Source organism: Pan paniscus, chromosome 7 (assembly GCF_029289425.2).
Source record: "Pan paniscus chromosome 7, NHGRI_mPanPan1-v2.0_pri, whole genome shotgun sequence".
Taxonomy (NCBI): domain Eukaryota; kingdom Metazoa; phylum Chordata; class Mammalia; order Primates; family Hominidae; genus Pan; species Pan paniscus.
The window spans coordinates 130,010,208-130,024,227 of NC_073256.2; the positions used below are offsets into that span (position 1 = coordinate 130,010,208).

The 14,020-nt window shown below is 33.0% G+C and overlaps 1 protein-coding gene across 2 annotated transcripts in view; it reads right to left on the minus strand.

The window, feature by feature from the left end:
- The window catches only part of CSMD3 (CUB and Sushi multiple domains 3), a 1,211,357-nt gene that overhangs the window by 417,593 nt on the left and 779,744 nt on the right, over positions 1-14,020 (minus strand). For both annotated transcript variants that reach the window (XM_003823338.5, XM_034966508.3), the window contains 2 exons: positions 8,335-8,522; positions 2,344-2,532 (listed from right to left, as the gene is read on the minus strand). In XM_003823338.5, coding sequence (XP_003823386.3) covers positions 2,344-2,532; positions 8,335-8,522 — 377 coding nt within the window. The remainder of the gene's footprint in view (positions 1-2,343; positions 2,533-8,334; positions 8,523-14,020) is intronic.

The window sequence follows — 14,020 nt, forward strand, 5'->3', positions numbered from 1 at the left end:
GTTTTAAGTTGCGTTTGTTTTATATTGTCAGCTGCAAGTGGTGATCATAATAGCACTTATCTATAGAGTTATTTGGAAGAGAAAATGACTTAAAATACATAAGGCACCTGTAGCAGTATCAGCATGTGGTAAAAACTCAATAAATATTAGTCATCACTATTATTACCACCATACTACATTGTCTGGTTTGCTTTGTAAATCAGCTAATCATGGGATATAAAGACATCACAAAAGCTGATGTATGTTAGAGTGAAGCACACTGTACACAAGCATTAGGCAACCTAGGTCAATCAAGTTTACATTCTTGGAGCAGGGCAAGAAATTCTGTTTGTCTGTTTCTCCCTTGTTACCTCAGGAGATCTGGACTAGTTACCTCTGGGGCAAAAGTTTCTATTAAAGGAAAGGTCTGATCAAATCTGTTCACTAGGTGATACAATAGTTGAGTTCAGTTCGAGTCAACAGAAAAAAATTATTATTAAGTACCTGCTTTATACACAGCTTAGACATTTTTTAAATAAACATAATTCAGTCCTTGTCCAGTTGCACTCAACATGAAATAAAAATACAAAAGAGGAGGCCAGGTTATAATAGAGGTTAAAAGTAACGTGATTTGATCTTTTAAAATAAAGATGCATTGTAAGAATGCAGGACAGAAACATCACTGAAAAGGATGGATTTCTCAAGGTTAAGGACATTGAATTCCATGATTAGTCATTTGAGCTTTCATTTCTAAGCAATAAAAAGCCATTAAGAATTTTGGATATGGAATATAACATGAAATAACCTTAGTGAGAAACATGGGGTTGGATGGAAAAATGATGAGGGCCTGTGCTGCTCCTGGGAAAACTGGATATATTTGCTTTTATTATTAATAAAAGTTAAGCGTGTTGATGCGCTTGCCATTACTTTTTATCTTCCTGGTTCTTATAATATTGCCTCCATACCTTTCTTTCGTGGTGAATGCTCCTCATTCAGGCCAACCTTGTAGCTTTATTAGGGTCTGGCAAACATAGGACTTTTAAACCACCATGGTCTGTCTCAACCACAGGGATAGATGAGCACATGACCAAGACAAAGTCAATCATAATGGGCCCTTCTCCTTCACTAGAGTTACTAGTTTAGATATGGATGAATTGAATACCTTCCCTGGGATTTTTCTAATTAGAGTGACAGGGAAGAGCTCTCCTTCCTCTCTGAAACTGAAGATACAGGGCTATCAACTTCCATCTGCCTGAGAGTGTATACACTACTGTCAATTCCTCATACGGAAAAAGCCTGTCTGCAGCGTAAGAGAATTATGTGAATACACAAAGAAAAGTCTAAGTGTAAGATGGAGAAGTTCTTAAAAAGTTTTGAATTTATGCTTCTTATTAGCAATGAGAGTTATCCCACCTTGCCTTTTCTACTAGTTGAACAGTTGAACAGCTTCTGCTTTTATTTTTAAATACCAGTTAGAGTTGGGTTTCTGTCACTTACAATCACAAATTAAAGGAAGATGTTTTGATGAGTTGTTTAAATCTTCATATAAAAACAAATTAGCTTAAAACTGTTTAAAAAATGATGGCACTGACAGTACTTGAAAATTTAATCATAAAATGACAAATGGTATCTTCCACTTCAAGAAATAGTAAGTGTAGAATTTGAAAATAGTACTGTAAATAGAAATTAAAACCCATAGTTAAATAATATATGGATTTACATTGAGTGTGCTTTTTGACAAGCAAGCATGCAAGCACTTCCCAATCTTAGGAGAAGCAGTTTCCTCCACTGGATTTCATATGTGTTTCCTGAAAAATGAAGCACTTCTGACTTATTCTCATAGAAACAAAGAAGCAGTAAGGAACACTGGTATGCTATTTATTATAACTAGGAACTTGACACAACAGGGTAGTCTGAGTAAACTACCATAGTGCTGTGTAGCTGGTTAGAATTTTTGTAGACAGGCTGGCCTTCTATTTGAACTGGGACATGTTGCCATTCAAGGCAGGAAACAAATGCTGCATTTTTTTCAGGACTTTCTTCTCATACAAATTTGGCATTTTCAAGGCTGTTTTGAAAAGGTCCACAGCATGTTCTTAAAATAGTTACACAGGTGAGTTTTAAATATATATGCATATATAAACAGGGTAGATACACAGATAGTATCTTTAGGCATGGAGTAAGTTTGGCTGATTAGCAATAGTCTTTATTTCATGAATGGTTTGATAACATAAATTTGCCAGAAATCAAAAGAACTTTTAAAAAACCTAAAAGATTTATAATTATGTTAAACCCCATATAAAAAACTACATTGATTTTTCTGTTTATAAATCAGCATATTTTGCATGTCAAATGAGTTATTACCATCACAGGTTGGAAGTGGATGACTCCACCAGTGGTTTTTTTCGCATAGAAGGGGCTCTTCATGACTCAACCTGTATCCTGAATCACAACTAAATGAAACAGTAGAGCCAATGGAGAAATCATGACCATAGCGACGGCCATGTACAGGTATGCCAGGGTCCAAACAAGAATACGTGTTCACTGTAACACCTGGAAAACAAAGGGAAGAAAATAAAGAGTAAGCTTGGTGGGATTTGGAGTTGCTGAAAATAATTCCTAGTTCTTCAAACAATTACAAGCAATGATTTTTACAAATAAAGGTACTCGTACTTCATTTTTAAAATCAGCAATTTATTTAATAAATTTGTTTTCTCATTTCCTACCAGTAAGGATCAAATTCAGGTCATTTAATTACATAAGAACTTGATGAAAATGTATAACTATCTGTAAAACTTCGTATTGTTATAAATTTTGTGTATATATACACATATATCACAATAATCATAGCAATAGTCAACATTTCTTGAACTTATTATATTCCAAGCACCATTCTAAATATTATACAAAATTTTCTCATTTAATTACTAAAGGAAAAAGAAGAAGAGTAGAGGCATTTTGCAAGGTATGAAAGTATGAACACCAGAACCGTTCTAAGTATAACCAATTAGCACATTTCCTCTGGTGGTTAACTGTTGTTGTTATCAATAGTCTCTAGTACACTTCAGTGTCTCCTGATATCTTCCTTGCAATTTACAATCCCTAGCTGAGATCATACCATGACAATGTTTTTCCTTTAATAAGATATGGCTTCTCAACCTCGGCACTGTTGACATTTTGGACTGGATACTTCTGTGTTGTGGGTGTCCTGTGCATTGGAGTACTTTTAGAAACATTCCTGGCCCCCACCTGTTCGATCCCAGTAGCACTTCTCCAATCATGACAATAACAAATATCTCCAGATACTGCTACACATTTCTTGGGGTGCAACAATGCCCTCAGTTGAGAACCACTGGTACAAACTATAACAAGTAATTATTTTTTTCTTCCTATATAGGATATTTAAACAATGAATAACTACTATTTCTATATTCCAAAACTAGTCGTTAACATTTTTAAGACTGTATAATTATATTAAATCATATTTATATGAGAAAATATTTATTTGTATTAGCTACCCAATTCAAAAATGAAGCTAAACAAAATGGTACAAAATAGAAGTTTAATTTTAAAGACGGAAATTGTACATTTTAAGTGTATTTATCAAGCATATTCGTTTCATCTAAATGGTGTTATTTTAATGAGAAACTAAAATACAATAGAGACAATTTTATCTTCAACACATCTACTTTTATCTGCTAAGTTCCTCTTCTAAGTGTGACCATTATTTTTCTAAGCACCCAGTGCATTTTTTTTTTTTTGACGGAGTCTCGCTTTGTCGCCCAGGCTGGAGTACAATGGCGTGATCTCGGCTCACTGTGACCTTCACCTGCCGGGTTCAAGCAATTCTCCTGCCTCAGCCTCCCGAGTAGCTGGGACTACAGGCACATGCCACCATGCCCGGCTAATTTTTTGTATTGTTAGTAGAGACGGGGTTTTACCATGCTGGCCAGGCTGGTCTTGAACTCCTGACCTTGTGATCTTCCTGCATCAGTCTTCCAAAGTGCTGGGATTACAGGCGTGAGTCACTGCACCTGGCCAGCACCCAGTGCTTTTAAACTCTCATTCATCTTTGATTCCTCACTCTTTTCCTCCACAAAATATGTCTGAAATCCATTCTCATTGATAAGCATCATGTCATGTATTATTTCTCTTACCCTATCCAAGGCCCTCATCACCTCAAGTTTATGAAACAAACAATAACATTTAGCATGTTTTTCAGTATCTTTCATCTCCAATATATTCTATATAAAATGTTGGACATACGTATAGCCAAAACATGTTTTTTCATTGCTTTAATACCCTATGGCTAATGGCACCATGTTCAAAGTCGTCACCCTGAAAATTAAGATTCCCAAATTAGACTTTACTATTCTAAATTGTCATTATCTCCCAATGGTCATTTTTTATATCAATCAGATAAGTCTCCTCATTAGTTTTAGGCTTTGTCTCATAGGAATACCTTCAGTTGTCCTCTTAATGTACACAATCTTCTCAATCTTTAACAGAAAAGTTTAGACCCCCTTCCTTCAGGTTTCAATTTCCCCCAATGTTCCAGGTGATATATAACTTTCCTTTACATGAAACTCTAACATTGTAGTAAAATCGTCTAAAATCAGAGAAATGGGGGTTGCAGTGGTCATATACAATGTAAATTACAGTCAAATTTAATTATTCAAAAGTGATTGTAATGCTTTTGTTCATTGACCTATAGTAAAGGTCAGTGAATATATGGGGTTAATAATTCATTTGCCTTTCTTGGCTTTTCAACTGATAAAGTAAGATGATGTATTTCTTTTATGTCTTCCACTGTGGTGCATTGATCTAGGAGTCACAAAATAAGTCTAAAGAAATAGTTCATAATTGATTGACAAGCAAATAACTCAAGGCATAATGCAAGGCAATGGAAATGTTGCAAAATTGAGAAAATGAGAAACATCATGAACTGATATCAGTATTATTTATTAACTAATAGTCATTACTGAATACTAAAACATAATTGGTAAGTAGCTTTAGAAGATTTTTTTTTAGACAGAGTCTCACCCATCCTACAGGCTGGAATGCAGTGGCTAATCTTGGCTCACTGCAGCCTCCACTTCGCTTCCTGGGTTCAAGCAATCAATTCTCCTGCCTCAGCCTCCCAAGTAGTGGGAATTATAGGCATGCACCACCACTCCTGGCTAAATTTTGTATTTTTAGTAGATACGTGGTTTCACCATGTTGGCCAGGCTGGTCTCAAACTAATGACCTCAAGTGATACTCCCGCCTCAGCCTCCAAAGTGCTGGGATTACAGGCTTTAGTCATCGTGCCCAGCTAGTTTTAGAAAATTCTTAAATGTTGGCGATGTACATAATTTTCAGAAGTTCATGTCTGCATTATATCAAATGACATTAACATTTTATCTTTTTCCTTATTGCTTTATAGAGCTTGTTTTTTTAAAAAGTAGAAATTCAAAATGGACATTTTTCTTATTTATGTAATACAACATTTGAACATTTTATGTTTCTGTTTCTACTACTCCTCCCCTCAAATGTCTATTGATCATAAATTGTGCATTCTTTTAGATGTCTAACATTTTCCTTAATTGGAAAATACATCTATACGTTCATATGAAAAATACATATTTGGAGATGAATATATGTCTATAGGTTTGTTCTGTATCCATTTTCAATTTTAAAATTTGTATAATATTTAGATATCCAAGACTTAATTATAGTCATATTTCAAGCAATACAACATAATAAACAGACGTGATTTTTTCCTGGGGAAAAACTATAGAAATAAAAATAAATTATATTCCTAAAGTCTACTCTATGTTGTTATAATTTTAATGTGTTTTGAAACCTATAAATAATCTTATCTTTTTTTTTTTTTTTTTGATATGGAGTCTCACTCTGTCACCCAGGCTGGAGTACAATGGTGTGATCTCGGCTCACTGCAAACTCCACCTCCCAGGTTCAAGTGATTCTCCTGCCTCAGCCTCCTGAGTAGCTTGGATTACAAGCACGCACCACCATGCCTGACTAATTTTTGTATTTTTAGTAGAGATGGGGTTTCACCATGTTGGTCAGGCTGGTCTTGAACTCCTGACCTCGTGATCTGCCTGCCTTGGCCTCCCAAAGTGTTGGGATTACAGGCGTGAGCCACCGCACCCAGCCAACCTTATGTTATTGATAGTTTTTGTAATCCCCATGTTTTGGGGGGCAGGTAGAATGGGGTAAAAGAAAAAAGAATGGGGTAAAAAATATAACAGAAACCTGGAGTACAAACAATGGTGGCATTGCAAGCATTCCTTCCTATAGGATTTTGGTTGCCTGGGGAAGACAAATTACTTTCACTTTCAATGAATTTGATTAAAAAAATAGAAATACACCAAATGCCAAATATATTGTTAATGTTCTCATTAGCAATCTACTGATTTTGAGGTTTGTGAATGGTTCATTTGAAAAAGATAGTTTAGTTACCTTCAGCTTGGGAAACAGTAAGAAAGAGATGAATGAAAAGGCTTTTGCTGGTTTCTTGATAAGAAAGGATTTATGATGTTGGAGATTATTTCACAGGAGTAAATATACCACAAGACTAATAGAATAAAATAAGAGAAGGTGATTTCTTAAAGACAAATTTAAATACAAAGTTATTGCATCTTGTTAGATTTGACCAAATTAATAACAAGTGTGTCTCTAATCAACCTCAATGTTTCTCAGCTCTCAGCTTCCACTTTGCCTTTTAAGGCACTAGCCCTCGAAAATAACTTGGACTATGCCACTAAGGACCTGTAAGTGACAAACTTGCTGACTGAAGGTATGCATTTGAGCAGGACTTCTTATTTTTATTCCTTATCTGACTAGTTTTTGTAGGAGAAATGTAAAGTCTATCATTTATTGAGAACATACTGCATGTTACCAGTTATGCTGACACATTTTGCATGTTTTGTTTCATTTAATCTTTAAAATAGTCCTGTTTTTGATAAAGACCACATACCTTGGGTGGAATGGGATTGAGTACGATTTACTGGGTAAAGGATACAGCAATGGACTAAAAGAAAAGCTGCCTGCATATTGATATCAATTAATTACTAGTGAGAATTAGTTTTGAAGTAGATTTTTCTAAATGACTAATTTGACTCAGGTTTAGTAAATACATGTTAGACTCAAAATATCAGTTAAGGCACTTTAGTTCATTTGAACCCCCAAGTATGTGTGCATTCTCTTATTGCATTTTACCATGATTTTTACAAAATATGCTTTCATGCCACAAAGCTCAAAATAATGGGAAGTTAATATAGTCAAACAATACTGTAGATAAGATGATTTAAAAAAACTAATGGATCTATATTGACAATTATTTTAAAAACCCATGAGTCCATTGACTATATCTATTGAAGATAGATGCCCAACAGCAAATATAAAACTATATATTTCAAATGCAGAAATTTCTTCTTGAGGGGGAAAGGGTCATAATTAACTTGAATATTAAAATAAATAATATAATATCTGCATTTGAAATAAAGACATATTTTAATAACCCTCTTAAGTGTGTTGTTAGATTAATTTATCAAAAGTGCATTTCATGTAAAAGTATATGGCTATGCATTCATGATGAAAATGTATGCATATGTAAATTTATATGTTTGCACACACATAAATCTTATGCAATATAGCCACACATGTGCAAGATGTTTATAAAGGGAAAAAAAGCCCATTTCTGTGTTCGTATCAGCATCAAAATGTTTCAAAAATCAAAATATTTTAGACTTTTTAAACAAAACCATGAGATTTAATAGGGGTTATAATGATTCCAACACTGAATTATAGCTTGTATTAATATAGTTTTCTCGACTTATATTAATCATATTTGAATATATGTATATACAGTTTGCTTTTTAATTTTAATATTATTTTCAACATTTTATGCAAAATAATAAAATTAAATATTTTAAATGGAAAATATGTGCAATTAGTGTGAGGAAACTATAAAAGAATAACTGAATTTGTGAAGTAAATGCTAAAAAAGTTATTGTTTATATATATCTTAGACTGGCAATTACTGTCTATTATCTGTTTTTCAGAACTATACACAAATAATTGGTACAAAACCTCATTTTCAAATAATGATTTGATGCTTCTGATATTTCTTTAGTATTTTGTTTCATAATGATATTAGATAGATATTGCTGGAAAATCTATTGCAGAATTTACTAAAACACACACCTTATAAAGCATTAACATTCTTATAGATGAAGGAAAGCTTTGATTTAAAATAAATAGAGCTAATAGTTCCATTAGTAAAACTATAATAATACAAAAAGTAGGGCAAACAGAATGAAGAAATCAAAAAGTTTTATCATTACTTACTTTCATAGTGAATCTTGAAACCATTATTGGAACGACTGTTGTCTGTTGTAAATAGAAGGTATATAAAATTACTGCTACTAAATAGAAACTGGGGCACTTGGGTGCCATTGTAAGATCCAAGCAAGGGTGACAGAAGATTTGGCCCATCATGAACTTCCAGAACATCATAATTCAGTTCAGTCTGAAATCTAAGATTAAAAGACACATGTGAAAATATATTTAGAATTAACACTATATATGGAAATAATACTTTGGACTGCTATTTAAATTCCTATTTAAAATTTTTCCATTTTATATTATAATTTTCTTTAGCTTATCTAATATCTAAGATATCATTTAAGACACCATCATTTGTGAATACCAAAGGTATAAGCTCTTATTCCTATGAAAAATTATTATTAAAAAGTTATGTATTGTTCCTAAGTAAGATTCTTTCAAATATTATAAATTATCTTATAACTGGACTGTTCATGAACCAAACATATTTTTGGAATTATCTTTGGTTGTCTTCCTTATTTTTATGGAAAAATATGTGGTTTATATTTATTTTCAATCAGATAATTAGATTATCATCTTAATAACACACACATTTCAAATTTGACATCTGCTTTTATAATTATTTTTTATTCAAGTGTTTTTTATTGATACATAACATTTATACAAAATTTTTGGACAAATCTATTTCTGCCTTTAAACATGTGATAAAGTTTGTATTTGAAAACAACAGTTCTAAGTAGGTAGTAACTAATGATGATACATTTGATGTTTATTAAAGTATCAGCAGCTCTATTAAAGACTTCATTGACATTAGTTTTTGTAATCCTCCCATTAACCCTATGGTGTAGCTCATATTATTAAACCCACTTTCCAAGTAAGAAAACCACAGCCTTAAAAACTTTTTTTTCTTTTTACTTTTTTTTTTTTTGAGGCAAAATCTAATTCCATCAACCAGGCTAGAGTGCAGTGGTGCCATCTTGGGTCACTGCAGCGTCTGCCTCCTGGACTAAAGCAATTCTTGTGCCTCAGCCTTCTGAGTAGCTGGAATTACAGGCGTGTGCCACCACGCCTGGTGGATTTTTGTATTTTCAGTAGACACAGGGTTTCACCATCTTGGCCAGGCTGGTCTCTAAGTCCTGACCTCAAGTGATCCACCTGTCTTGGCCTCCCAAAGTACTGGGATTACAGGCGTGAGCCACTGCACCCAGCCACCTTCAAAACTTAAATAGTATTACATTATCTTAAATTACAGAAGTAGGCATCAAAACCAAGTCTCCCTGACTCTAACCTCTATTCTATGATGTCTGATCTTATTAGATTTTTGGTTGTTCTGCTGTTTTCAATTCTTTAAAACATATTAATTTATTTTATAAACTTCAATCGACACAGGGCTACTTTTAACATGTATAACATCTATTTTTAAAAAATAGCATTTTGTATTCTTTCCTTGCACTTCAGGGTTATACTATATCCTGAATCTAGATCCAAGATCTAAACTGTGGAAAAATGTTTATGTGAACTCATGGAGTACTAAAATATTTTTCCCTTGCCTATGATGATCTTGAAGCCTAGAAAATTCTTTTCCTTGCTTTAACCAAGGTTTTCCTACACATCTTTCAGTTTCAGCTTAAATATGCGAACAGCAAGACCTCTTCTGTCCTCACATTGTGGATTATTTTATTTCCTATTCTACTGCCACAATTTACTGTGGCTTTTGTGATACTAATCACAGTAGTGTTAACTTTTTAGACAACTGTCTTCCTTAAAAGTCTATAAACTCCATGAGGTTAAGCAGTGTGTTTTTGTCAATGCTTTGCATATAGTAGACACTCAATAAATATTTATTGGATCAAAGAAAAAATGAATGTATTTTACAGTTAAAAATGTCTTTCTTTTCTCTAGGGTAGTTACTAGTTTTACAAAAAAGTATCCAACATAATTGGATGCTTTAGTATTAACCATGTATTTTTACTCATGTTAAATGCACTTTCCAATAAAGTTTCAGTACTCTATTTCTCCAGTTTTATCTCCAGTACACTTTAAAAAATAATTTTTAGTTTGAAATGCCCACTAATTTTCAGAGAATCACTTTTACTATCATACTTGCCAGTCTTTTGCAGTATGTGTTATGAGATTAAACCACTTTATTCCTCAAAACCAAAATGAATAAAACTCATACGTGGTCAAACAAATGCCCAGAACTAATTGAATGGATTCAAAAAAGGTTAGAAACTCTATTTCATTATATCGTATCAGTCTCTGATATTATTATGAACATAGCATATGACATGTTAGTCAAAATTAAGTATATAATTTAATACTGTTCAGGAAGCACAACTGCTTCCTATTAATCAGTAAACAGTATATGTGAATTTTCGAAGTGTATTTTACTTCTAATTTTGTGACCTGGAATATACTGTATGTGTTTCATAAATTATTCAATAACATGGTGTAGAGAAGGAAAGATAAAGGAACACTAAGTTCTTTAAATAAATGATCATATACTTAGAAATTGTCAATCTAGGCCAGGCACAGTGGCTTTTGCCTATAATTCCAGCACTTTGGGAGGCTGAGGTGGGTGAGTCACCTGAAGTCAGAAGTTTGAGACCAGCCTGGCCAACATGGAAAAACCCTGTCTCTACTAAAAATACCAAAATTAGCAAGGCGTGGTTGGCGCCTGTAATCCTAGCTACTCGGGAGGCTGAGGCACGAGAATCACTTGAACCTGGGAGGCGGAGGTTGCAGTGGGCCGAGATCGCACCACTGCACTCCAGCCTGGGTGACAGAGTGAGACTTTGTCTCAAAAGAAAAAAAAAAGAAATTGTCAATCTATTATTTGGTTGCTTTGTAGTCAGTCTATTGTGAATATTGAAATTGGAGTTTCACTTTGATAGCTAGTCAGCTGACAACAGCCAAATTAAAATGCACGGAAGAGTCAGGGATTACTTCAAATTGAAACATAAAGAGACTTAATTCTTAATAGAATAGCAACATTAACTGGTGATATAAAGAACATTGTTCAGTACCGGTGAATCTTTAAAAAGAAAATCATTGCAGATTTGCCCTGAGGAACTATAAAAATACATTCTAATAACAAGCAAAATGGGATAGGGTTACACAATAAATTGAATTTCTTTCATTTTCTATTTTAAAATAGTTGTATAAATTTCTCATGAATTGCCTCAGTCTCATGTTTATTTATGAAATTAAATTTATTGTATATGCTAAACAAATATTATGGTAGCACTAAATGTTATTATGAATGAAATTGGATCTAATCTTATTCAATTTTTGTTGTCTTTAAAAAACATTCTTGATGTAATCCAAACCCTTCCTAACCAAATTGAGATAGTCCTCATTAACTTAAAAAAATATTCTCTGAAAGACTGATAGTGATAGCATGCATTCAGGGAGCTGAGGATAGGAAAAGGAACCGAAAAATACACTTTGAATGATTGATAGTAAAATGAATACCTCTTAGACTCAGGAGCTGCTGGATATTGAGAAAATTTAGAAAGTGTGGGAATAAACAAAAACAAAAATTCCTTTGCAGATCTGAGAGTAAGAATTGTTAAATGTTTGGATATGTTAAGAAGAGGTAAATGGTTTTAAAAACATGTTTGTTGGTGTTATTGCTATTTTGTTTTGTATTTTACAAGAAATCATATTTCTGGTAGTTTTATTGACAAGCTATTGAGACAATCTCAAAGAGAAAATGAATGAATAATATATTGGTAAATAATATTACTTTCTGTAGGTTAATTCTAATCATTTTCTCCATTTGAGAATATAGAAAAAAACTACAAAATAGCTATGCCACCATGTTAAATATATTATCTGATTTTTACAAATTTTGTTTTCAACAAATTTAAATGACTCACGAGTAGTGTAAAGTGACATGACTCTGTAATAAATCATTTCTTGGAACCAGCTTCTTCAAGAATATTCTCAGAATAAGAGGAATTATTAAAGAGTTGGCAACTAGTGTCCTTACAAGAGTTTGGCTGGAAGCCAAAAGAGAATTAGATATTTTCAAGAATCCAGTATGTGTTAGATACTTTAGAAATGATATTCGATTTCTTAAAACAATCTTTAGAGAAAAATAAAGCACCAAGACATTATAAGGCCACTGATCAAGGAAGTGATAGACATATTTATGTCTGATTTCAAAGTGATTATTTTATGTTGCTGCCCTAATGGATAAAATTCACTTATTTTTAAAATTGAAATACCTTGTTCATCCCTTTGCTACTGAGTTACTGCTAACCATGTGATATCTGTGTAAGATGTAGATTATTAAAAGAACCAATTTTCTGGCAAAGCATATGGAATATAGACAACCCTCAACCAATATCTCATACCCTTAAAAGGTCTTTAGAGAAGAATAAATGGAAGAAGATATTTAAGGATTTTTTTTTTCTTAGCTCCAATTCAATAATCTTATAGGATTTGGGGTGGAAGTAAAGGAAAGGCAAATAGAAGGCTCAAGCCCTAAAAGGAGCGTTTATTTCAGTTTACAACATTTGGAAGAATTTGGGACTTAATTTATTTTATTTATATAAGGTAGATTCAAAGGAAATATGTGATATAAATCTGCTCTGTTTATTCTAAAATACTGAAAATACCATTAATAAATTCTTAAAGCATTGTAACTCCTGATTATTCCAGTGTTTGGGCCAATTAACAAAGAATGATTTTTTAATGATTGGTTTTAGGGAAGTGGAAGAAGCCATGAGATTATAACTGATTTGAGTGGGTAATTTCAGGATTAAGAAATGAGGCACAGTTGACAAGTCCAGCTTGGTGATGTCCATGGGGAGAAGCCAAAATCTTTAAACTGTAGGAAACATTCCTCACCCAAGGCCTATTCTGATCTACGCACAAGACTGATTATTGTTCCTGTGCACAAATCCTACATTGAAAATCACTTTTCAATTAGACTTTCTTGCTTCTAGCCTAATTTAAAAGATTTGTGTCTTAATCAATAGATAAAAGAATAAGAAAGTGGCAGAGTAAAACGTGCTAAGTAACGCTATAGAAATTAATTTAAGTTTTTGCCTATTTAACTAGTGTTACATTTTATTAAAATGGCTGGAAAGATTTCACCAGAAAGTCAGGTTTGAAACAGTCTAATTTCAAATATAGGCTATACAGTACAAGTGAATTCATTTGGAGAATTCTAAAGGTATCTAAACAAGATAGGCAAGCAGCAAAGAGGCCTATATTGGCCTGTTGAAAGGACAGCAGATGCATGCTAAGAATTTTGGACAGAGAAAATAGTGCCTTCAAACAAAAGTCCAAAATCAAATGTCAGAGTACGGATGCCCTCTGAATTGCAGGCATTGTTTGGCAATCAAACTGTTCGTCAAGTGAGCCACTCTTAGTAGCCTACTTTGAGCTGAAAGATACTAGGTGTTTATTTATTTAATGATGATTAATGACTCTCATTAGCAAATCGGCAGATGCTTTTCAACATAATAATGCACTTTGTGTTCATAAAGCTTAAACTAATTTTCTAGTCATATTTTTGGCTTATATAGTATTTTAAAACTGAATAAGAGAATAAAAGAAAATGTTATTTTAAAATAACATTCCAGTTTCAATCAGCTAGAAGGTGGGGAAGGGGTGAGGTCTTCATAAGAAAACACCGCTGTTTGATAAAAAATAATAATAATAATAGTATGTTTCA